The following is a 27,308-nucleotide window of genomic DNA, read 5'->3' as shown; positions in this document are numbered from 1 at the left end:
TTTTTTTTTTTTTGAGACAGAGTCTCACTCTGTCGCCCAGGCTGGAGTGCAGTGGCACAATCTCAGCTCACTGCAACCTCCTCCTCCTGGGTTCAGGCAATTCTCCTGCCACAGCCTCCCGAGTAGCGGGGATTACAGGCGTGCACATGCCACCATGCCCGGCTAATTTTGTATTTTTAGTAGAGATGGGGTTTCTCCATATTGGTCAGGCTGGTCTCAAACTCCTGACCTCAAGTGATCCACCCACGTCGGCCTCACAAAATGCTGGGATTGCAGGCATGAGCCACCATGCCCAGCATTTCTACATAATTTTGTGGAATGTAAGACATGTAAATATAAAGATCAAAAATTAGAAGAGGTCAGAGTAATGAAATTTCATTGGAAACCTCTTCTGAATACATAGTCATTGCAAAAACAACACCTCAACCTTTACTGAAAGTGAAAGTTAGCAAAAACTAGTGAATCAATTCTATCCTGCTATTAAAAAGGCCAGATTCATTGTCAAAGGGATAAATTCTAGGTCTTACATTCTTTTTCCACCATCTACTCTTTTGTAAATAACTTTTTCCTAAATATGGTAGATCATGGCTCCCCTTAACTTTCAACTGACAAAGCAGCCATACCTACCTCTTTCTAAGATGAAATTGTGACACCGATCTCACAGGTGCCTATGCCATGTAAACAGCAGGAATGTCACCTCCTCCAGGAATGTCACCTTGGGTAGGCCCAGGGTATGGAACGTAATAGAGAGCCCTGTGTATAGGACAGGGTCACTCCTTAGCTGATACTTCTAAGGACCCATCACAGGCAAGTGGAATTTCTCTATCCTGACTTCACTCCCAGGTCAACGCTGGCATACAGAGTTCTAAATCTAGATAATTTGTAATTAGTGAAGTTGAAAATATACCATAATTTCAGCAAAAACCATAATTTCAGCAAAAAAAAATGTTGTCTTGTACTAGATAGTACTAATGGGTTAAGCAAGTTAAATTAATTAGGCTTTTAAGGATCTCAGCCTTATTTCTTCTATCACTCATTCCTTATCTTCAAACTGAGTCTTTGGTGGATGTAATATAATCTCATCTTAGGTATATATGAGCACAGAACGGCCATTAAAATCCATCACAGACCAAAAGAAGAGACCGATTTTAGGTCAGTCGTTTTTCATTTGGTAACAACAGCAATTCTACTTATAGAAAACAGACTCTCAAATCTCAAAAGTTTAAAGTTTCATTAGAAAAATCATAAAAATAAGAAAAGTATTCATCAAGAACAATAATAGTATGATTTCATTATCAAATTCATTTAAAACATGAATTACAGTATAGCAAGAAAAGTGACAGCATAAAGTCTTACATAATTTTAAAAACAAACATCACACCATATGGTTTTAATAAAAGGCAATTGCAGTTCCAATTTCCAAGCTGTATCCTTAAGTTGAGGGTTTTCTGTAGTTGGTTTTACATTAAACTATCTCTATAACAAGTTTAAAGGTGTATGTCATTTCATCACCAAGTATTTTAGTCCCAAGATGTTTAAACCAAGCATCTGATAATGAGGTATCTTGTTGCTGCCTCTCTTTTATTTAATGAATATAAAATTTAAGGTCAATCCAAGTTCAAGTCCACACCACAGCGCTATCTAGCACATGAATATTTGTCCTCCTTTGCTTCTTAGGAAGCGTGATTAGGAGTCATAGCCACAAAATTGAGATTATGATGATGAACTTTTTTTTTTTAAGTCTGCCTGCTAAGTTCTATCTCTTCTTTCACCCACCCCTGGAATCTCCACCTCCCCTTGATAAATTTAGATTTGGGAAGAGGTGATTTTGTTCAAAGTCTCTTAATTTCTTCAGTATTCAAATTATATCTGAGTTTATTTAAAACTTAAAAAAAAAAGAAGGAAAAAGCTTACCTCTTTTTATTGTTTCATCAAGAAAATGTTAAAACCCTGACAGAAGCTTACCATCTTTTCCAACTCTATTCTATCAAGGCCCCAAACAGCTCCCCATTTGCTATAGCAGCAGTGACCGGATGTGCATTACCAGCTCCTGTCAGCACTAGCATGATACTACAGACTGGATCTTTTTCCATTATTTATTCCCCAAAATTAGCAAAATCCTTTGTAATTAGTTGAAGTCTATCAGAATAAATTCAGTCTCTGAAGATGAAGCTACTTGAGTTGTTCCATTCTGTTCATGCACATAACAACAAAAGGCAGAATCATTCATTTATCCTGAAAAAAACTAGACAGTGTGTGTGACAACTGCAAGCGAGGCTAGCTAAGACATTCCTGCAGCTCAGAGAAATTAAAGCAAAGTGCAAGCTGGAAGTGAGTTCTAAAGTTAAGTCTCCCATTTGAAATTTAATTACAATTAAGAAGGTTAGAGGAGGATGAATAGGTTCAGTGTCGTCAACAATTATCGAGGTGGAAAGCCACCTCTGTGTGCTCCTCCACGGCCCCCTCTAAAGCCACCTCTTTCTCCTCGGAAGTTAGATCGATTTCTTTCTCGTCCACGGCCAGCAGAAGTTCCACCTCTTCCTCCACCTCTGGGAGCTCCCCCTCCTCGGTCAGATTTAGATTTGGGAGGAGGCGATTTTGGTCGAAGTCTCTCAATTTCTTCTGTACAACCAGTCAAGTAGGAATTAGGAGCACTGAAATAGGATGCATATGTTTCTGCATTGTAGTTGCTATTTGTAAGTGTTGGTCCAACTGTGAGCCAGCCTGAAATGGAGGAAAAAAAGATTATTCTTTTTATTTGCAATTCTCTCTTCTCTTATTAATTCTTTAGAAGCTAGTTCAAATCCCCAATGCATTCTTAAAGATGTCCCCATCATTCATCCCATACTGATCTCTTTTACAGAATGGCACTTAATTGTGGTCATGTTTTAAAGATTTCACAGGTATATATCTTGTTTCTCCTCCTAGATTGTAACTTTTGTAATATATCCTCCTCATCCATGTACTATCTTTTGTGAGAATAGAACTTAGAGAAAAAAAATCCTATACATTACACTGAGTTTGGGTTTAGTGAAACTGTAATAAATTATATATAATCTTCCTATTTATGTAAATGGTGCCATTTTCTGATTAAAATCTTGGAACCAACTTTTGCTCTACACTTGCTAACTAGAAAATATTCTCAGTTGATAGGTCAGAGAAATTCAACCACTACCATGGTACTCCCACTCATTCCTATCTTTCCATTTCTACCGCCACCCTCAAATTTAAGCCTTTATTTTTTTTTACAAGGTCAATACCCTACCATATAACACATGTGTAACAGACACACATATATACTGTAATGATCTCCCAACCTATAGCTTCTCCTCCCTCTAAAAGTGGAAAGCCTAAAGCAAAGCTTAAAACATGTCACTTCTCTGCTCAAAAACCTTCCAACTGTTTCCACAAAGCCCAAATTCATAAATATGAAATCTAAGATCTTTTACAATGATGGCTGAATGAACTTTCCAATAACACTTCTCATTAATGCTTTTCATGAACCTCTAAGTAAAACAATGAAATACTATAGTAACTGCTTCTATACTAACCCCGATTTTTGTGCCCATATTATTTCCTTTTCTATCCTGTCAACCTGTTAAAAATCCCACCTCTTTTTTCATTTCATACATGAAATGAAAATTATTTCTTCTTTCTCAGAATTTCCACTGCACATTATACTTCTGTAGGTAAAAAGCTATTTTGCCAATTATATTGCTAGACAACTTTGCTTGTAATAAGGGTATTTTCTGATTGATTAAACTGTCTTTAGAATGGAAGGAACTACAAATACCCAATACAGACACCATGCTCTGGGGTTCTTTGGGTGTGGTGACTCTTACAGACATGCCCTTTGCAGGGGACCCTGAAAATATGCCTCTGGAGCATTGCAAGAGACACAGCATTATTTGGGACAGGTTCAATTATCTGTAAGAATTAGGTTATTTATCTGCAAAATTAGGTGTATAATATATCTGCCCCATCGTCCTTAGGTTATTTCTTAGAAAAGTAGATGCATCATAAAAAGCTATAAAATGAAAAATATTTCACTAGGATCACATTCTAAAATACAGTAGCCATTTCTGTACAATGCTTAGTTCATTGTTTTTTAAAACATTTTTAGTTTCTAAAAGTGCACGAATACAGTAAGATTTGTAACAGTTGAAGAAAAAAAGGTCAATTATACTGTGTCTTTTATGTATTACCTGGCAGATACCATGATCAAAAAGCACATTCCTCACCTATGGGCTCTCACTGACTATTAAATCCATGAGATTTTTATTTGCTGCCTTCTAGTTTGTGTTTTGGCATGTTTGTGGTATTATGGAAGATAATATTCAATATATATGGAACACACCACCACAAACAAGGAATAAGAAACAGAAAATTTAAAGATGTAATAAAAACAACTAATACTCTGTCTCCCTTGCTATATTGTCTCTTACATAAAACATGGAAATCTTTGCAGAGTAAACTGGCTATAGAAGTCCAAGGGATTCCCCTCTCTTCCAAATTCTGCACAGCAACATTGTGTTCTACTAGAAATTCTAAAGGTATTACTAAGAACAGAGTAAGTTTAAAATAGTCTGGCTTGGGTGTGTGGTGGCTCACACTTGTAATCCCAGCAATTTGGAGGCCTAGGCGGGCAATCACTTGGGGTCAGGAGTTTGAGACCAGCTTGGCCAACCTGGTGAAACCTCATCTCTACTAAAAATACAAAAAATTAGCCAGGCGTGCTGGCACACGCCTGCAGTCCCAGCTACTCAGAAGGCTGAATCACTTGAACCTAGAAGGTGGGGGTTGCAGTGAGCCAAGATCGTGCCACTGCACTCCAGCCTGGACAACAGAGTGAGAACCTGTCTCAAAAAAAAAAAAAAAAAAAAAAAATTGTCTGGCTTCAGAGTGTATTTGACTCACATAGTTATCTGTAAATTTTATTTTAAAGCAATGGTAAATTGTATTCCTAAGGTATATGTGAAATACCTTAGGCTATTTCCTTGAAGTGTATTTGAGGAGCAACTTAATAAACTAAGGTCTTTTTTTTTTTTTTTTTTTGAGACAGGGTCTTATTCTGTCACCCTGGCTGGAATACAGTGGCACAATCTCGGCTCACTGCAACCTCTGCCTCCCAGGTTCAAGCGATTCTTCTGCCTCAGCCTCCCAAGTAGCTGGGATTACAGGCACACACCACCACACCCAGCTAATTTTTGTATTTTTAGTAGAAACAGTGTTTCACCATGTTGCCCAGGCTGGTCTCGAACTCCTGACCTCAAGTGATCTGCCCACCCTGGCCTCCCAAAGTGCTCGGATTACAGATGTGAGTCACAGTGCCTGGCCATAAATTAAGGTCTCCTGAACAGACTCTCAATTGCACATACTATTATTTATATGGCTAACTCCCAAACATCTACACTTTGATCAGTCAAATTTTTCTTCCTTATTTGCATGTAGCTAATACTAAATTTTTGCAAGAGTTTCTTTCTTGAAACTCTTGCCTGTTCAATTTCTTTCTTTTTATACTAGTAGTTTACAAGTACAAAATTAAACCTGTACCCCTAACCTGAATATCAACCTAAAAATACTTCAGATAGAAAGACTGCAAGTAAATCCAAAGAAAGTAGAAAGAAAATAAAAAAGCAGAAATTAATTAAATAAAAATAAACATGCAACAAGGCAATGAGAAGACAGTCACTGAATAAGATAAAATATTTGCAAAAAACAAATCTGATAAAGTACTATTCTCCAAAATATACAAGTAACTCTTAAACCTCAACAATAAGAAAACAAACAGCCAAATAAAAAATGGGCCAAAGACCTTAAAAGACATCTCACCAAAAAAAGGCATACAGATAGTAAATAAGCATATGAAAAGATGTTCTATATCATATGTCATCAAAAAAATGCAAATTAAAACAACAATGTGATACCACTACACACACACTAAAATTGCCAAAATCCTGAACACTGACACCACCAAATGCTGGTGAGGATGCGGAGCAACAGGAACTCTCACTGCTGGTGGAAATGCAAAATGGTACAAGCACTTCAGAAAATAGTCTTAGCAGTTTCTTACAAAATTAAACATATTCTTACCATACAATCCAGCATTTGTGCTCCTTGGTATTTACCCAAAGGAGCTGAAAACTTATGACCACACAAAAACCTGTACACAGATTTCCATTGTAGCTTATTCATAATTGCCAAAACTTAGAAGATGTCCTTCAGTAGGTAAATGGATACAAAAACTGTGGTACATCCAATGGAATATTATTCGGCACTAAAAAGAAATGACCTATCAAACCATGAAAAGGAATGGAGAAATCTTAAATGCCAATTACCAAATGAAAGAAGCCAATCTAAAAAGGCTACATACTATACAATTCCAACTATATAACATTCTGACAAAGGCAAATTATGGAGACAGTAAAAAGATAAGTGGTTGTCAAGAGTTGTGGGTAGGGAGAAATAAGTGGAGCACAGAGGATTTTTAGGGCCGTGAAACTATTCAGTATCATCCTATAATGGTGGATAGATGTCATCATACATTTATCCAAACTCACTGAATTACTACATCAAGAGTGAATCCTAATGTAAACTGTGGACTTTGAGTGATTATGACGTGTCAATGTAGGTTCATCATTTGTAACAAATGTACCACTCTGTTGGGAGATATTGATAATTGGAAAGGTTATGCATGTGTGGGGGCAGCAGGTATATGGAAAGTCTCTGTGCCTTCCTCTCAATTTTGCTGTGGACCTGAAACTGTTCATATTTGAAGTACAGCAAGAAAAGGAATCAAATGCATAAGAACTTTATTTTACACAGCACCATGTCCTATTTCTTGACATGCATAACCCAAAGAAGCATAAGGTTGTTGTTAACTGAGGTCCTACCTGGTCGAATTGTACTATCTCTTCCAAATAGATGAAGGCGTCTTCTACCAAGACAAAAATGCTCAATTATATGAAAAATTTCTACAGGTTTTTCTATATTGCCAATTTCAGGTTCTTCTGTGATAATTAAGTCAATGTCAACATTAGCATGAATGAAGTCCCCATCTGTGCTACGCTTCACAGTTCCTTTGATCCCCATGAGGCAGTGTTCCTAAATAACAAGAGCAGACCAATTAATCTGTTTTCATCAACAGTCATTCCAAAACCTTTCACATTTCTGATGTCCTCAATTCTAAAACAATCCTCATTTCTCCGAATCTTTGGGATACAGTTATTTCTCTTCTTTTTGAGACTGGGTCTCACTCTGTCACCCAGGCTGGAGTACAGTGGCACGATCTCAGCTCACTGCAGCCTTGACCTCCTGGGCTCAAGTGATCCCCCCGCCTCAGCCTCCCAAGTAGCTGGGACCACAGGAACATGCCACCACACCTAATTTTTAAATTTTTTGTAAAGACAGGGTCTCGCCATGTTGCTCAGGCTGGTCTCAAATTCCTGGGCTCAAGTGATCTACCTAACTCGGCCTCCCAAAGTGCTGGGATTACAGAAGTGAGCCACCATTTCTGGTGAGATACAGTTCTATGGGCAACAAAACAACAGGAAAACCTGGATCTCTGGGTGAGGAAAGACTGCCATGTAAATAAGAAAAACAAACTCTTTTCTACACACTCACTTACAACACTCAGTAATTTCAGAATGCTTCATTTCTGATCCCAGATGTGTGGGTTTTTCCCATACCAAGCAATTCTCCACTTCTCCATCAACACTATAATTCAATTCAATTCTGACACTATCTACCTAGTTAGTGCAGATCCCACAGGTCAAGGGCTGAGAACCACATGAATGCCCCACCTTCAGCTACCAATCACAAGTCCAGATTGTCACCTGTGCTTCTGACCAACCAGCTATAAATCAGAGGTTCCCATGACCTCTTCCTCAGGTTAGATCATTTGCTAGAACAGCTCGAGGAATTCAAGAAAGCTCTTTACTTACTATGACCTATTTATTATAAAAGGATACAACTCAAAAACAGCCAGATGGAAGAGACACACAGTGAAAATATGGGGCATGGGGCATGGAGCATGGGGCATGGAGCTGCTGTGCCCTCTCCAAGCGGACCACCGTCCCAGAAACTCCACAGGTTCACCGACCCAGAAGCTCTCCAACCCGTCTTGGGATTTTACGGAGGCTTCATTACCTAGGCATGATTCCAGTACAAAAAAGACTTAATAAGAAAGACCCTCCCACCAGCGGCTCCCTAAAAAGTAAGAACAAAAACTGTTAAAGCCTGATACTAGCAGGGCAGAGTCACAAGAAACAGAAGTTCTCAGGGGTTCTTGTAAAGGATAAAGAAGGAAAGAAGAGAGAAATACGTCTCTAAGCTGGCCAGCTAGAGTCTTGCTATCTCTTCTTTCTGAGCCTAGAAAAATTCTGCGGGTCAGTGTGATCAAAAGCCTTTATCTAACTTAGAAATATGGCATTTAGGACATGGAGGAATATATACTCCCCTTTCTAGCATGGTGGGGTTGATCTAAGATAATGAATAAAACATTTTAAAACGAATTTGGATGTATTCCTGTAATGCTCAATGCTGTCTTTACAAGTCTAAGAAAAGGACTTTTTCACTAAAGTTAATTAAACAGTATATAGTGATTTGGAAAAGCTTGAGAGAAAATCATGAAAATTTAAAAAAACAAATCAGTAAAGGCAATACCTTTGTTCTCTGAAAGACAGCCTTTGGATCTAAAGTCTTAGTCTTCCCAGGATTGTTTTTATTGGTTTTAATCCAACAAATATCTTCACATCTTCTGTAACCCCATTTTCGTAAACACTAGAAACAAAAGAATTTTAAACACAAATCCTTAACTTAAAGAAATAAACAATACTTACAATAACCGCCAGCATTAAAAAAAACTTTCTAGAGGTTTCAGACACTATATTCCAAGGTTTCAAGGTAATTTTGTTTCAGTGTAGAATATAAAAAGAAATGCCAGTCTTTAAATACATAGCCATAATACGGAATGCATATATATCTTTTGGATATCAATGTCACATATATAGTTAAATATCAAAACATAGAAAGGATTACATCATCTCCCAATTCTACATTCTGTTGTCATCAAGGGACACAGGGTTTTAAATTGCAAGCACTCAGACCTTCTGTAATCACAAAATAATCCAAAACACAATTTGATTCCTGCCACCTCAATATTCTATTCTCTGACAAAGCTATATACTGTTGAAAATTTTCTAAATGCTAACTTCAAATGAGAGTCTTATAAAACCTTATTTCTATATTTAATACAACTGTAAAAATGTTCAAACTTAAAATTGTTATGTGTATCTCTTTGTTGGATAAAATGGTACTTTCATCTCTACATAATCTAGAAAATAGATATGTGAACCTTAATGTCCTAGAAGCTGTTATACATTAACATAAAACAAATACCAGCTAAATGACTGCTCGCAGTGACATCTGAAAGTCTACCATATGCCAGTGCTGGTTAGCTGCTGGAAATAGAAACATGAATAAGACACAGTCCCTATCCCCATCAACTTAAGAGTAAAGGAGGGAAAAATAAATAAATAAGTACAGTATTGCTGGTATGATGATCAAGTACATATAAAGATATAGTAGAGGCGGGTTGGGGACTAGGGGAGGGACAGCATTAGGAGAAATACCTAATGTAGATTACGGGTTGATGGGCACAGCAAACCACCATGGCACGTGTATACCTATGTAACAAACCTGCACGTTCTGCACATGTATCCCAGAACTTAAAGTATAATAATAATAATAATAATAATAATAATAATAATAAAACCTTCCAACAAGCTTCCTTTCCATCACAGGAAATCCTGTTGGGAGTTCCCCCGAACCAAAAAAAAAAAAAGATATAGTAGAGTATAAAACATACACTTTTCAGGAATGCTTATTGGGTAATGTAAGATAACACCTCAAAATGAAACTTAGAATTTTATTTTATTTTATTTTATTTTTTGAGATGGAGTCTCACCTAGGCTGGAGTTCAGTGTGGTAATCTTGGCTCACTGCAACCTCTGCCTCTCAGGTTCAAGTGATTCTCATGCCTCAACTTCCCAAGTGGCTGGGACCACAATCACGTGCCACCATGCCATGCTAATTTTTGTATTTTTAGTAGAGATGGGGTTTCACCATGTTGGCCAGGCTGGTCTTGAACTCCTGGCCTCATGTGATCTGCCCGCCTCTGTCTCTCAAAGTGCTGGGATGACAGACATGAGCCACTGCGCCCAGCAGAATTTTATTTTAAAATCTCCAAAATCAAGATCAATATGTGTTCCTGTTACTAAATATTTATTTTGCACCAGGTGTCATTAACATCACTATGACCTAAATTCTACATGCCCTAATTCACTAATTTATCAAAAGCTCATGAGTATTTCTCATGCTGAATTTTTTTTTATATCATTTTTCGCCAAACTCTCACCAGTATGATAAACTGCTACATAAGCAAATAAGACAAAAACCTCCTGGATGGCTACTCAGGAGGCTGAAACAGGAGAACTGCTTCAACTGGGAAGCAGAGTTTTGCAGTGAGCCAAGATCGCACCACTGCACTCCAGCGTGGGCGACAGAGCAAGGCTCTGTCTCAAAAAAAAAAAAAGATAAAAACCTCCTAATCATTTTCAATCTAATTTGGGGAATGAGAGGAAAGATCAAAGTCAGATATTAAAGTTAAAACAAAGTAAACACCAATATACTTATAAAAACATGTATGTTTCGCTCTTTTCTATAGCATCTTGAAGAGCCACCACCAAAAAAAATGGAGATATCCAACTGAAATACAGTTATAGTCTACCTTGGAGTTAATATGATGGAAGCAATGATGTTACCCAACAGCCTTACTATTTATATAAAGAATATACAGTAATCGTAGAATTTCAGAATTTGGGCACAATCTTATTTCCATATAATCATACTTATTATCTCATATAATCCTACTTAAATTTTTCAATTGTCCAATGGATACCTCCCCAAACTGGAATCATTAAGTGAGATAGTTTGGTGTATAATAAATAATATGTCATAAAAACAAAAAGTGTCAACCAACAAAATGTGACGAAATTGAGACCCTCAAGAGTGAGTATCTTTTTGCCCAAAGTCTTACTGTTGCATAGCGGCTGAATTGAGAGCAAAATTAAGACTCCTGATACCTAGTCATAATACTGTTGTTATTCTTGTTTAAAACAGCATACATATTATTTTGTTCCCTTTGGCGAAGGCCAATCAGGGCCAAGGGTGGTGGCTCATGCCTGTAATCCTAACACTTTGGGAGGCTGAGGTGGGAGGATCCCTTGAGCCCAGGAGTTTGGGGCCAGCCTGGGCAACATAACAAGACCTCATCTCTGCAAATACTAAAAAAATTAGCCAGGGGTGGTGGTGTGCCTGTGGTTCCAGGTATTAGGAGGCTGAGGTGGGAAAACTGCTTGAGTCCAGGAGGTCAAGGCTGCAGTAAGCCACAATTGTGCCACTGCACTCCAGCCTGGGCAACAGAGTTGGTACTTTGTCTCAAAAAAAAAAAAAAAAACTCCAATAAAAAAATAAAAAATAAAAAAGCTGTGAAATACAATTAAATATTAGATACTTAAAATAAGTTCAGGTATTATAACTTCTTTCTCATTCATTCATATCTTCCATATGCTGTGTTACTTTTCCAATTTTATTTGACTTCCATTTGGATTTCAGGACCCAATGCTCCTGAATACTTTTAGCTACTCGTAGAACACTTTTTAGCTACTCATAAAGAATTGTAAATGATACCAAGCAGCTCATTTTTGAGTTAGCATTTAGAGTTTCAAATCTTTAAGCTGTTCTCTTCCTGTACTTGCAATGAAGTGTCTTTTGAAAGAGCTACACATTCATCCCTAGTGCTGGTAAACTAACTTACAAGTATTGCCTTTCTTATGTTCTTTTCTGGACATTTTTTTTTCTCACTATTTTAGAATTATTTAAGAAACAAAGGATGAAATAACATCCACTTTCAAACATCCTATGCAACATACTGTTACATTTTTTTCTTATTAATTTAAAAATCCACTTTATAAAAGCACCATCTCACCACTCTTCCAAGGTCCAATCCCTCCCCAGAACCACACCAGAGAAAAATAAATGATCGAGGTGCTGCAATCTCATCAATTTCTAACTTCATAATCTGTAAGAAATCAAAACAATATTGCATAAAAGTATTTTGTTTCCCATTCATCCTAAATCCAAAAGAACAACAATTAAAGATTTATTAGGATAGATGTGTTCTTTAAGTGTATTAGTTTCCATTAGGAACTATAATAGAAAATAAATGTTATCCTTAAAATTACTTGTTCTATTGTTTTGTTACTTTATATACAAACAACATACACACGTGTGCACATATACACATATATACACTTGCTTTTATATGGGAAGAGCTTATAGGAAACAATAGCTATAGACTTATGGAATCTTTTAAGATGGAGCTTGAGACAGATTCTCCAGCAATGTTTTGTCATTTACTGAAAAAGAATGAAGCACTTAACTGAGCCCAATGTTAGGGACAAAATTAAAATAAAATATAACAATAAATGTTTCGGGAGGACTGTGATATCCAGTGTCTACAGAAGAACTTCTCAATAAATCAATATACATATTTTGCTATGATTACTACTTTAAGTCTGAATGCCAAAAAAAAATTATTCTCTTTTGACACTAATTCTAAAAGTTAAGTGTTGGTACTTTAATGCTTGTGTTCTTAAGTAAAACACAATGACCACTACCGACTCTCTAACATGAAAAAGAATACCTGTGAAATCCAAACACTTTTCTTATTTACATTTTGTTTATTACATTAATTACTGGCACTTTCTTTAGGACAGTATCTCATAAAAGTTAAAGAACTTAGGGCTCTGGGGCCAGACAAAATTTTTCAGTATGCCAGCCAGAGTTGAAGTACAGTGAAATTAAACTGAAATCAAGAATTTGCACATAAAATAGAATTTCTTTATTTTAAAAACTGTATTAGTTTATCACATATAATTGAAGCTCTTGTACCTTCACTGCTGAAACCTCACGGATTGGCTACAGAAAACAAAATTCTGCCTAATTATTAATAAAGGACATAATCAGATTTATTGTTTAAATTTTTTCTTTTGATCAAGCTGATAAAAAATGGTTTTTAATATTAATATTCAACTTTAATGAGGATATGGCTAACTAGACATTCTTAAACACTACTGAAAGGAATGTAAATTTCTACCTATCTGGAAAACTTCTCTGCAATAAATATCAAGAGCATTAAGTCTTTAATCTTAAGTCTTAGAAATACTACATTCTGTGCACTTTTCTGATTTTTCAACAATAAACACAGATAACACTTTAAACAGGGAAGGGGAAAAACTTTTACATTATAGGAGCCATACAAATGTAAATAAAAGTGCTAGGAGTATTAAAGCTAATAGGAAAAGCTTCAAGGAAGAGGAAGAATTAGAGGTAAATCTTGGAAAAATAGATATTATTAAGAGTAGTAAGTACCATTAACTCAGAAAGGGACATGCAAAGATTCCAATCCGTTTCCTAAGAAACATCTCTTCCAGTTTCAGTCCTTTCCTTGCCCCACATCTTTTCTAGAAGTGCAGGACGCTCCTGATTACACTCTCCTTGAAACTCACTGTTCCCTTGGTTTCCATTACATTCATACTCTCCTGGTTCTCTTCATTCATCACTGAACAACTCGTTTTTAAATTTCTTTTATATGTAGTCTTTAAATGTAAATGTTTTCCCAGGCTTTACTGTCAGTCCACATTTTTATCCTGAGACACGATCCCAGGATAAACTCATCTATTTACGTAGATTTTATGTGATCATCCTCTAAAATATGTATTTTGAAACCAGATCTGCCTGTCCTTAGAGTTTCATATTTTATTCCTATGACCTCTTCCATTTGAATGTCTCACATATACCTAGAAATCAACTCGTTCAGTATTATTTAACCTCTCAAATCCTGCTCATCTTCTGAAACTCACTCTCAGTTGGTGATAATTCAATCCACCTATCCCAAGACAGAAACCCTGAGTTATCCCTAACTCTTCCCCTCATCTCAATCACTCAATCTTACCAAATCTACCTCCTAAACATTACTGAATGTATCACCTTCTTTCCATTCCTACTATTACCCTAATTCAGCGTCCCTTCATCTCAGCATTAGGTTGCTCTAAGAAAGAGTCTTCTAATTGCTCTCTCCTTTTTCCAGAATTTTTTTTTTTTTTTTTTTTGAGACAGTCTTGCTGTGTCACCCAGGCTGGAGTGCAATGGTGCAATCTCGGCTCAATGCAACCTCTGCTTCCCAGGTTCAAGCTATTCTGCCTCAGCCTCCCGAGTAGCTGGGATTACAGGTGCGTGCCACCACACCCAGCTAATTTTTGTATTTTTAGTAGAGATAGGGTTTCACCATGTTGGTCAGGCTGGTCTCAAACTCCTGACCTTGTGATCCGCTCGCCTCGGCCTCCCAAAGTGCTGGGATTACAGGCATGAGCCACCAACCCGGCCATTTTTCCAGAATTCTTTCCCAGACTCTAGCCCAGCTTCCAAACACCAATCTGACCTTTTTACTAAACTGGTTAAAACTCTTCAAGGACTTATTAATGTCTTCAGAATAGAAGTCCCAACTGCTAACACATCACCTCAAGATAGTCCCAATCTGTACTCCAACAATACCAACCTACATACAGGACCTCCACCCTACAACCAGATAGTCATTTGCCTCCATCCCTTCTGTTCTTGTTGTTCCTTCCGCTTGTAACCCCCGTCCCACATCTTTCTTGGCTAATTCCAACTAATCTATTTATATTTTCAGGTGTCACCTCCTCTATGTTCCTATGCCCCATCTACCCAGGCTTGGTCAGTTGTTCTCATGTCATCTTATGCAGGACTCCATCGTTTAATCAACAAAATTGTAATTATGTGTCCATACAGGCTATTTATCCATACTTTACTACACCGTAAGCTGTTTAAAGAGTAGAAATCACGTTTTTATATATATAAACAAACTCTGTTTATTGAAACTAATCAAATGCAGAATGAATTATGAATCATTCCATCTGTTTTCAAACTTCTCTAACTATAGAGCCAAGGACTCTAAGACCAAAATTTTAAGTCTTCTACAGCCTATTCACTTGCTATCTGCTCAATTTTTGCCTTAAAAAGAAGAATCAAATTAAAGATAATGTAATATTAGTCAATGTACCTTGGACCTTCAGCTATAATTTACACCATAAATCTATATTTATAATCCCTACAAAAGTAGGGATGATATTTATTATCTCACTTTCTGACCAAATAAATATATTCATTTGAAAATAAGTAATTCATTACAATGTAGAAAGTTTGATCATACATCATCCCAAGTCCAGCATTTTTCATTAGCAGTGATGCCAGTTTCTCTGTAATATTCTTCTAAAGGGGGTTCCAGAAGAATCACATCAAATTTGGGTGTTAGTTCTCTGATGTCAAAGGCTTCTATATCGGCTTGTAAGTACCTATTTGATTAAAGCATTAAAAATGAGGCTTTTTAAAAAATGCTTTTTAAATAAGATTTTCAAGTACCTTAACAGATGGTAATGAAAGAAATGTCTTACCTATCACTAAACATTATTACTAAACACTATTTACAAAGTAATCAGTAAGCTAATTACTAAGGGCCTTTTTATTGAGTCTTTTTTCCTTCGGTATAGACTTAAACCATCTACCAGTGATCTTTCTTAAGACATGAATGTAATTAAACTACATAGTAAAAGTCCTATTATTCCCCATGTACACCCAGAATATACTCTTCTCTCAATATTAAAAATCCATACTCAGATATGTCTCTGAACCCCTTTCCATTCTCATCTGAATTTTCTAAGGAATATCACATTGTTTTATTCTCAATTGCTCAGTTAAAAAACCCATTTCTCTGTAAGCTTTAAATTCTTCCCCCTAAAACACAGTTTTCATTTATTAGCTTTTTCATTAGTAAAAATGTTTCTATTAAGAGTCTTTTCAAGCTACATAATATAAGTTAGTACTGGCCTTAACTGAAAAGTTATTTTCACATAGCATGAAAATATTTTAAATTTAAAATACTTTAAATGTAAATGGGTTTTCGTTTGTTTGGTTTTTTTTTTTTTTTTTTTTTGCGACAAGGTCTCACTATATTGCTCAGGCTGAATGCAGCGGCTATTCACAGGCCTGATTATAGAGTACTACAATCTCAAACTCCTGGGCTCAAGTGATCTTCCCACCTCAACATCTCATTAAAGGTGTATTTTAGGCCAGGCATGGTGGCTCATGCCTGTAATACCAACACTTTGGGAGGCCAGCATGGGAGGATCAATTGACCCCAGGAGTTTGAGACCAGCCTGGGCAACACAGTGAGACCCTGTCTCTATTTAAATAAATAAATAAGTAAATAAGAAAGCAAGTAAAGGTGTTTTTTAAAACACGATGAATATTAGAGTATACTTAGACTTCCTCTCCACATACTAAAACATTCTGTGGTGCTTCTAATGACTTACAGAATACATTTTTTTTTTTTTTTTTGAGACAGAGTCTCACTCTGTCACCAGGCTGGAGTGCAGTGGCACAATCTCGGCTCACTGCAAACTCCACCTCCTGGGTTCAAACTCCACCTCTTCTGTCTCAGCCTCTGCCTCCCGAATAGCTGGGACTACAGGTGTGCGCCACCATACCCAGCTAATTTTTGTATTTTTAATAGAGACAGGGTTTCACCATGTTGGCCAAAACAGTCTTGATCTCTTGATCTAATGATCCGCCCACCTCAGCCTCCCAAAGTGCTGGGATTACAGGTGTGAGCCACCACCCCCGGCCCAAAATAAATTTTATCATATCATTAAATGTACAAAACATTCAAAGCTAAATTCTCCAATTTCAAAGATCTCATATACATTTCTGAGGAAAACATTATTCTGTTTAGCAACAGTTGAAATGAATTATCATATTCCAAATTGTTAAGAATACTATCTCAGAATGCTAAGCTGTAATTAATATTTGTTTTCTTCCTTTCCTGAATCTAAGTTTTCTAAGCTTCCTTTAACAAACAAATTACTTGACAAGAAGTCATTTAAAGGCATTTTAAGTAAGCTATCAAGAATATGGAGTCTCACTCTGTCACTCAGGCTCAAGTGCAATGGTGCAATCTCGGCTCACTGCAACCTCTGCCTCCCAGATTCCAACGATTCTGCTACCTCAGCCTCCCGAGTAGCTGGGATTACAGGCGTAATCCCACCACACCCGACTAATTTTTGTATTTTTAGTAGAGACGGGGTTTCAGCATGTTGGGCAGGCTGGTCTCAAACTCCTGACCTCAGGTGATCCACCTGCCTCAGCCCCCCAAAGTGCTGGGATTAGAGGGGTGAGCCACCATGCCCAACTTGGATGACTTTTAAGAAGAAAAAATATTTAGAGGCACTTTAAGCAAATTATCTGAAAAGCTGAAAAAAAACTGAGAGCCCACTGTGAACTCAGCACCAGAGTTTCAAATTAACATTTTTGCTATAACGAAGAAATAGGGCTCAGTGCGGTGGCTCATGCCTGTAATCACAGCATTTGAGGCTGAGGGGAGCAATCACCGAAGGTCAGGAGTTTGAGACCAGCCTGAGCAACATGGTGAAACCCCATCTCTACTAAAAATACAAAAATTAGCAAGGCATGGTGGTGTGTGCCAAAAATTAGCCAGGCATGGTGGTGTGTGCCTGTAATCCTAGCTCTTCAGAAGGCTGAGGCATGAGAATCACTTGAACCCGGGAGGCGGAGGCTGCAGTGAGCCGAGATCACGCCACTACACTCCACACTCCAGCCTGGACAACAGAGCAAGACTCCATCTCAAAAAAAAAAAAAGAAAGAAAGAAAGAAAAATAGAGCCAGGAGTGATGGCTGAAATGCCTATAGTCCAGCTGAGGTGGGAGGATTGCTTGAGCCCAGGATATGGACACAAGCCTGGGCAACATAATGAGTACCAGTCTTTAAAAAACAAAAAGGCAGTGAGAAGAAACAGAGTACTAAAGCATGTTAACAAAGTGCTGAATTCAGGAAAAAGAAAAAAGGTTATAGGATAAACAAACTGATACTTTAAGCCTGAGTTGGGAATAAACAGTAATTGAATAAAAACACTTACATAGGAGGAGTGTTAGATTTAGCTATTAACTCATCCTTTAGCCTGATGAGCTCCCTCAGTTTAGGATATTCTTCAAATCTGTCAGCTAAACCTGAGCAGAAAAAATAGTAAATTCTGAATTCAACTCAACTGAAGTTAATATCAGTAATTCAAAAGTTATGAGCCCTCTCAAGAAAACAAAATAATACACATGCCACTTGACTCATATCTTTTAAGGAAGCTTAATTTCTAATAATTTTAAATAATATGTATGCAGATTTCATAACTAATGACATGCAAGTAAAAACCCAGATGTTCTAAAACCCAGTCCAAGTCAATAAGCCACTTAATATCACATATTTATTAAGTTAAACAATCGCCCCTAGCATCCAGTTTAACATTCAGGAAAAAAAAAAAAAAAAAAAAAAAAAACTACCTTTCTTGTGTGATTCTTTTCCCCCTTCCTCTTAGCTAAAAAAAAAAAAAAAAAAAAAAAAAAAAAAAAATCCTTATCCTAAAGAACCTGATTGTTAAGATTTTTACTTAATTTCTTGGATAGTTATTCAAAGCAAAGAAAATGAGTGTTTCTTTTCTTCCCAAACAGGAAGCATATTTATAACAACATAAATTATATGAACTTCCTAATTTAAAAACCAAAAGTACAAATATTAGTAACTTTAATATCAAAGAAAAAAAGAATACGATTTTGTAAAGCTTCCTCAGTCAGTGGTTGCAGATCACATTTCAAATAAAATGAATTTGAAGATTTTATTATAGTCAAGTTTCAAGACAGCAAAGTCAGCTTCTAATCATCTATAAAACAGAAGGTACAACTTTTCCTCAATCTGTAATAGCTCTCTAAGTATGTTTTCTTTGCCTTGGGGAGGCAGGTATCCTAAGAGCAGAGCAGTTTATATCTAAATCTGGTTATACAGTTTAACCATAAATTTTTATGCTACATCTACATTTTGCTTATAAAAACATTAAAATTAGTTTCTCTACTTCAAGGGTAATGTTGCTTACAAGTAACAAAGGAAAAACTAAATTTGATTATATCAAAAATAGAATGTGCTACAACATATACTATCAAGAAAGTGACCCACAGAATGCGAGAAAATATTTGCAAATTATTCATCAGGTTAAGAGACTTGTACTCAGAATATGTAAAACATACACACCCACACACAAAGAGAATATATAAAAGACTTGTTATTCAATAGTAAAAAGACAGTGAAATAATTTAAAAATACACGAAGTATTAAGATATTTCTCTAAAAAAGATATTTAAATGGCCAATAAGCATAAAAAAAAGATGCTCAATATCATTAGTCGCTAGGCAAATGCAAATCAAAACCACAATAAAATACCACTTCACACTTACTAGGATGGCTACAATAAAAAACAGATAATAGTAAGTGCCAAAGATGTGAAGAAATTGGAACCATCATACATTGTTAGTAAAAATGTAAAATCGTGCAGCTGCTTGGAAACACGTGAGTAGTTGTCAGAAAGGTAAACATATACAATAGCATATTACTTGGCAATTTAAAAACATGAAGTACAGGCACATGCTTCAACATTGATGACCCTTAAAAATATACTAAGTGAAAGAAGCCAGTGACAAACCACCACACATTGTATAATTTCATTTACATGAAATGTCCAATAGGCAAACGTATAGAAATAGAAGTAGATCAGCAGATACTTAAGGCTGAGAAGGGGTAGGTGAGAGAGAGGAAATGGGGACTGACTGCTAATGTGTACAGGGCTTCCTCAGGGGAGATGCAAATGTTCTAGTATAGACTGTGAACATAGTTGCACAATTCTGTGGATACATTAAAAAAAAAACTCTTTAAGTGAGTGAATTGTACAGTATATAAGTATCATCTCAATAAATCTGTCTAAAATGCAAGAATAGGCATAGTACCAAACTGGAGCCAAAAAGAAACAAACAAAAAAATAGTAATATCGATTATAGAAAAAGAAGGTATACAGGGCCCGGTGCGATGGCTCATGCCTGTAATCTCAGCACTTTGGGAGGCCGAGGCAGGCAGATCACCTGAGGTCAGGAGTTCGAGACCAGCCTGGCCAACATGGTGAAACCTCGTCTCTACTAAAAACACAAAAATTATCTAGGCACAGTGGGGGGTGCCTGTAATCCCAGCTACTTGGGAGGCTGAGGCAGGAGAATCACTTGAATCTGGGAGTCAGAGGTTGCAGTGAGCCAAGAGAGATCACCCCACTGCACTCCAGCCTGAGCAACACAGCAAGGCTCTGTCTCAAAAAAAAAAAAAAAAAAGAAAAGAAAAGAAAAATAAGGTATACCAGAAGCACTGAGAATGAAAAAAAGATGTCAGGCTGGAAAAATAATTTTGTTAGAAATATCCATAAATTGGATAAATTACATGCATGTAATTGAGAGTCAGCAATAGCATATTCCACACAAACCTGACATACCTACATCCCTGATGAAATTCTGAGGTCTATGTCCAGTGTCTACAAAATGTTGGCAGTAATCATTATGGGGATTTAAGCTCTGTGTTCCCTAAATTAAAAAACAAAATTAAATTTGTAACATGCATTGTAATGGCAGATAAATTATTTCTGTACTGTTTTCTATTACAAGGTCATATAAAATGCAATCAATTGGTAGATTTAAAAATTAGTAATATTTGAAAATACAACTAAAATTATTACTTTTCAGTAGCTACTGATATTAATATACTGTTATCTCACACTAAATAGCCAAATATCAGAAGACTATTTCATGAGTAATTTTAAATAATCTTTATTTTATAACAATGATCCCTCAATAATTGAAAAACATCTTGAAGACAAACAGGTATTTAAAATCTTTTCAGGTATAGAGCTTAAATATGAAGAGTTACAAAATTTGAAAATTATTTATTTTACCTTAAGAAAAGTACTAGAATCTTTGTAAATCTCTTCTTCATATGGCAAATTTTCTTCGTCCTGTTGCATTTCTAGTTCATCCTTGAAAAACATAAGATTAAGTAAATATTTTACAAATGGGGGTTATTTCTCTAATTATCACATCCTGATTAAAACTCAACATATTTTATTTCCTTAAGATTTAATAAATGTTTTAAATTAGCATTAAAGTCAAACATTGAAGTCTTTGCTTTCCCATCATTAGATCTAGCTAGTTGATTATTTTCATTAAAAAATTTCCTATCATAAATAATAATTACTGTAGCTACTATTTTGTTGATTGATTTGTCTAAAACTATTTATCTCATATACAATACTATAAGTGTTAGAGTCTAGTTTGAGTCATGAAAGATATGACCACCAATGTTGCAATATGAAACTGCTATGCTTAAAGGTCAAAAAGGTTAGAATATCAGCAACTGCATATAGTTCCACCTAAAATAATCACTAACATTTTAATTAATAAAAAAAAAAGTCACAAACATTTAAGTTACATATTATCAGAACTGTAACATATAAGACAATATTCACGAGATTAGGTATTATTTCTCTGAACTTTCTAGAGATTTTATTGAAACTATACATTCTTATCTCTATTATATACAATTAACTTGAAAAAACAAAAGTAAGTTTTTTGGACCATAATACTTTCAACTATTTCAACTAAACATTGCAATTACAAGTTAGAAGTTGGGTTTTTCTTGAGCCTCTTTCAGAAATATTTCTACAATGTAGTCTAGGCCATAAATCCTAAAAATATCTTGATTGTACTATCCAATATTGTTAACATGGAATAACAACTCCTCAAAAAAGACTACTGCAGCGTCTCAAAATCTGATCCAATCAAGTACCCAAAGTTTTGTGGTTTTTTTTATTTTTGAGACAGAGTCACTCTGATGATGCCCAGGCTGGAGTGCAGTGGCATGGTCTCGGCTCACTGCAACCTCTGCCTCCCGGGTTCAAGTGATTCTCCTGCCTCAGCCACCTGAGTAGCTGGGATTACAGGCGTGTGCCACCATGCCCAGCTAATTCTTTGTACTTTTAGTAGAGACAGGGTTTCACCATGTTAGCCAAGAGGGTCTTAAAACTCCTGACCTCAAGTGATCTGCACGTCTTGGCCTCCCAAAGTGCTGGGATTACAAGCGTGAGGCACCACACCTGGCCCAAAGTTTATGATACACTTATATCCTCCGTCATCTTTAAGAATATTATTGCCTACTGCTGGCCAGGCATGGTGGCTCACGCCTATAATCCCAGCAGTTTGGGAGGTCGAGGCGGGTGGATCATGAGGTCAGGAGTTCGAGACAAGCCTGGCCAATATGGTGAAACCCTGTCTCTACTAAAAATACAAAAATAGCTGGGCGTGGTGGTGCATGCCTGTAGTCCCAGCTACTCGGGAGGCTGAGACAGAAGAATAGCTTGAAAACGGGAGGCAGAAATTGCACTGAGCTGAGACCACGCCACTGCACTCACTCCAGCCTGGGCAACAGAGTGAGACTCTGTCTCACAAAAAACAAACAACAAACAAAAAAAAAACCCAATATTATTACCTAGTTCTTACCAGACATTATGCTAAGTGCCTCATATATATAAAACCTAATTTAATCCACACAACTCTTGCATTAAGATAAGAAAACTGGCAGGGCATGGTGGCTCACACCTATAATCCCAGCACTTTGGGAGGCCAAGGCAGGTGGATCACCAGATAAAGAGATCAAGACCATCCTGGCCAACATGGTGAAACCCCATCTCTACTAAAAATACAAAAACTAGCTGGGCATGGTGGTGCACGCCTGTAGTCCCAGCTACTTGGGAGGCTGAGGCAGAAGAATCCCTTAGAATCCAGGAGGCGGAGGTTGCAGTGAGCCGAGATTGTGCCATTACACTCCAGCCTGGCAACAGAGCGAGACTCCATCTCAAAAAAAAAAAAAGGAAAAGAAAAGAAAAAGATAAGAAAACTGATACAATGGTCTTAATGTAACTGGTGATAACATATGCCACTGAGAATTATTTTAGCACATCTTAAAATTAGGCTTTCCATCAAATTTGTTTTCCTGGATATGAATCTATCATTTGGATTTATGTTTTCTTTGACCATAAACTTATTTCACTCTCTACTTGCCTTATATTCTTCCATTTTGTCTTCATCTGTCTCTCCTTCATCCAGATACTTACGTTTTGCATTTGGAGCAGAGGTATCATAGGAAGCCCTGAAAAATAAACAGAAATATTACCCACAAATATATACAAGATGTATAAATGTATCTATTAATAATAATAAACAGGTTATAAAAACAGAACAAGACAAATTTTTCCTGATTAAAGAATATCTATCTATGCAGTTTATAAGTCATCCAAAAAGTCAAATAACCTGATTGATAATTCTGTGTTTCATTTTTATGAGAAAGCAACCGAATGAGAAAATAAGCTGCTATAAGGGACATATTGAAAATAAATTTATATAGTATGTATTATTTTAATCTGTTTTTAGCAAAACAGATGTCCAAATTGAAAACTAGAATAGTGAAAAAATTTTGAAATGCTTTCTGAACTACCAAATAAATACCACTTTTAGGATAAAGTATATTTTCTTTTATAAAAATTTTAGGCCGGGCATGGTGGCTCATGCCTGTAATCCCAGCACTTTGGGAGGCTGAGGCAGGCGGATCAGAAAGTCAAGAGATCAAGACCAGCCTGGCCAACATGATAAAACCCCATGTTTACTAAAAATACAAAAATTAGCTGGGGGTGGTGGCACGCACCTGTAGTCCCAGCTACTTGGGAGGCTGAGGCAGGAGAATCGCTTCAACCCTGGAGGCAGAGGTTGCAGTGAGCCGAGACCACGCCACTGCACTCAAGCCTGGCGACAGAGACTCCAACTCCAAAAAAAAATTTTTAAATATACTTGTTTCTTTATAGTATATATGCTAATTCTTAGTCTAACATTCCATTTTCTAAGTACTTTACAAATGGGAACTTACTATCCTCAGAAAACAAATATTTCATAATTAATGAACTGACAATAAAAACCACTGTGTCTAAAATCATTATTTTGATGCTTTTCTTAATACACTGCATACCTACCTAGGGTTATTTATTAAAACAGTAATCCTTTCACATTTTTTTTTTTTTTTGAGACGGAGTCTCACTCTGTCTCCCAGGCTGGAGTGCAGTGGCACAATCTTGGCTCAGCTCACTACAATCTCTGCCTCCCGGTTTCCAGCAATTCTACTGCCTCAGCCTCCCGAGTAGCTGGGATTACAGGGGCCCACCACCACATCTGGCTAATTTTTGTATTTTTAGTAGAGATGGGGTTTCACCATGTTGGCCAGACTGGCCTCGAACTCCTGACTTCCTGGGCTCAAGTGATCCACCTGCCTCGGCAGTGGCTCATACCTGTAATCTCAGCACTTTGGGAGGCCAAGGCAGGTGTACCACTTGAGCCCAGGAAGTCAACCCTGCAGTGAGCCATAATCATGCTACTGTACTCCAGCCTATCCAGCCTAAGCAACAGAGTGAAACCCTGTCTCAAAAAAAAAAAAAAAAGAATTATTTGACTGACCTGCAAGTTTCTCTTGTTTCAGCAATTTCTCTCTGCTCATCTTTGCTATTTAACACGGCACCAATGCTGTCGGCACTTTCAGCTCCCAACTGAGAAAAGGCAAAATCAGAAATTAGATTACAATGCACTGGATAGCCTTTCTGGGCATTTGTAGCAGCATTTAATATATTAAATACTTAAAAAACAAAAACACCTTAATTCACACACACACACACACAAAACAATGAATTAATCAGCTTGCAAGACAAACTGGAAAAACCCTGGAAAAAAACTGCATTAATTAAGAATGAGTTTGACAGCTGGCAAAACATTTTATGCTTTCAGTTATACAGCTGCTCCTTGATTTATGATGAGGTTATGTCCTGATAAACCCATTGTAAGTTGAAAGTAAATCTGTTTCAAAATAAACGTTGTAAGTGCGTTTTCAACTTACAATATTTTCCACTTATGATGGGTTTATCAGGACATAACTCCATCGTAAGTCAATGAGCAGCCTGGATGCCTATTACTCTCAAACCATCATAAAGTTGATTGTTAAGTCAAATGACAGTAAGTCTGGAACCATCTGTATTTGAAAATAAGACACTTAGGCAATTTCCTGTGAAGTAATATACATGATTTAATACAAATTGAGCATTCCAAATCTGAAAATCCAAAATCCAAAATGCTCCAAAATCTGCAACTTTTTGAGTAGTGACATGACATCCAAAGGAAATGGTCACTGAAGCATTCAGATTCTGAGTTTTGGTATTTGGCATGCTCAACCAGTAAGTAATATGCAAATATTCCAAATCCTGAAAAAAATCTGAAATCCAAAACACTTCTGGCCCAAGCATTTCAGCTAAGAGATATTCAACCTGCAATAGCAATAACTAAAAAAAGCAGATAAGACAGTGTTTGCACAGGGTTGTGGGTACCATGTTAAACATTTTGTAGGCATCAACTTATATTATGTAACTTATTTATTCTATGCTCTAATAAAAATCTATCCAGTTTTACTCAAGCTAAGTCTTACTATTTATAGACACAAGGCTGAATTTTACTACCTTAAAATGGTAACATAAATTTTGTTTGGCAGTTGGGAAAATTTTGCAAAATACAAACAAATGTAAACAAATAATGGTTATAAGGCTGGCTAAGCAGACTGCAACCAATTCATAAAAGACTTTAAAAGCTAGAGCCCCTGGCATCTGCTGAGTGTAAAACACTCAACAAATAATTGTCCTATGAATGTGTCTTGAGTCAAATAGAAGTTTAAATTCAATATTAAGGAGTAAAACATCTTCTGTGGTAGCAACAAAGAGCTACTTAACATTTTTGAAGATAATACGATAAAAGAAGTTGGGGAAAAGAAGACTTAGAAAAGATACTTGATTTGCCCAAGATCGTAATGCCAGCGGGATAAGGAACAAAGGAACAAATCTGATTCCAAGTTCCCACGGTTTTAGCCATATTCCACAAATCTGTTCATCAGATCATAAAAAGGATAGGTTTCAGAAGTCCATTTACTAAAACCAAGTTTCATTACTAAAAAATAACAGCAAGATGACTAATTACAGTCTATGAGCATTGCTCCTATCACTTTTACTGATCTGAGTAGTAGAATGGAAAACACAGCCTCGATCTTAAGTAGAAATGTGCACAATCTGTATTTTCTGCATGTGCACTCTACTAATCAGCAAATGTTAACTTACTCATACACAAGAAAGAAGTGAAACACGATGGTTTACAAGACAAGCTTTGGGAAGACAAACCTAGGTTCTATTTCCCAGCAGAGAAGTGAGCAACTAGGAGTAAAATTCCTTAATCTATGGAGCCTATTTCATTACTTGATAAGTGAAGGTAATAATACCTGTTTCAGGAGATTATTGTGACTAACACAGAGTAAGATTTCAAATATTAACTGTGAATGTGAGAAGGATACTCTAAATAAGATGCAGAATCTAAAATTTACACTCAGGCTACTTCCAGTGTTGTCTTCAGAAAGATGTCAAAGAAAATAATCTAAACGTATTTCATAATGAAACCACAATCTCAAGAATTTGGAGCTGACGACGAAGAAAAGAAAGAAATAGATGACCATTTAAATAGTGAAGAGAAATGTAGGGGATAACATGACACTCATCCTGGCGTGAACATGCCAGACACTCGGTGGGAGTTCCACAAAGCTTAAAGGCTAATCCTGGCATTCGGTTTAGCATCACAAAGACCGCGGAAGGAACTGGAAAAACATTCGCAGCACCGCGAAAATTGAGAACTACAAAGGGAGAACCAGGGATCAGGATCACAGGACCAGAAAGGCCTTAACAGCGGCAGGTAGAGAGGGGACAGAAAAAGGCGGGGTGTGGAGGGAGGAGGCGGCCGCGCACTCGCATTCTCGATCCCTCCCGCAGGGGCCACCAGGGCCGCGGACCTGCTGCGCGAGGAGCTGTCGCCGTAACTTCTGCCGCTCCCGGATCTCCTGCAAGCGGCTATCCATGTTCCAACTCCTGCTTTTCACTACCCCGATTACTTCTCAATCGCCAGTGAACCCTCGTCCAACCTTTCTTCCGAGCCTGTGGAACACAATATTCACCGGGAGCTTATGAACAGAGTATCCTCACATCTTTCCTCAGAAGAGACTTCCGGCGCGGCCGGAATTGGCTCGCTTGGCCCGGAAGTCCCGCCTCCTTCTGGAAGCTT

At 36.9% G+C, this 27,308-nt stretch overlaps 1 protein-coding gene across 1 annotated transcript; it reads right to left on the bottom strand.

Moving 5' to 3' along the window:
• On the bottom strand, window positions 1-27,236 carry METTL14 (methyltransferase 14, N6-adenosine-methyltransferase subunit; the record flags this gene model as incomplete). The annotated part of the gene is given in 11 exon segments (NM_001133254.1): window positions 1-2,724; window positions 6,894-7,104; window positions 8,665-8,781; window positions 12,050-12,142; window positions 15,356-15,497; window positions 18,134-18,224; window positions 20,570-20,657; window positions 21,026-21,106; window positions 23,187-23,274; window positions 24,627-24,715; window positions 27,040-27,236. Coding segments are annotated over 11 exon segments (1,371 nt in total). The 3' UTR covers window positions 1-2,419.
• Window positions 27,237-27,308: the final 72 nt, after the last annotated feature.

This window comes from Pongo abelii, chromosome 3, assembly GCF_028885655.2.
Source record: "Pongo abelii isolate AG06213 chromosome 3, NHGRI_mPonAbe1-v2.0_pri, whole genome shotgun sequence".
Classification (NCBI taxonomy): domain Eukaryota; kingdom Metazoa; phylum Chordata; class Mammalia; order Primates; family Hominidae; genus Pongo; species Pongo abelii.
The sequence above is the reverse complement of the archived record's forward strand: the minus strand, read 5'-3'. Positions and strand labels throughout refer to the sequence as shown.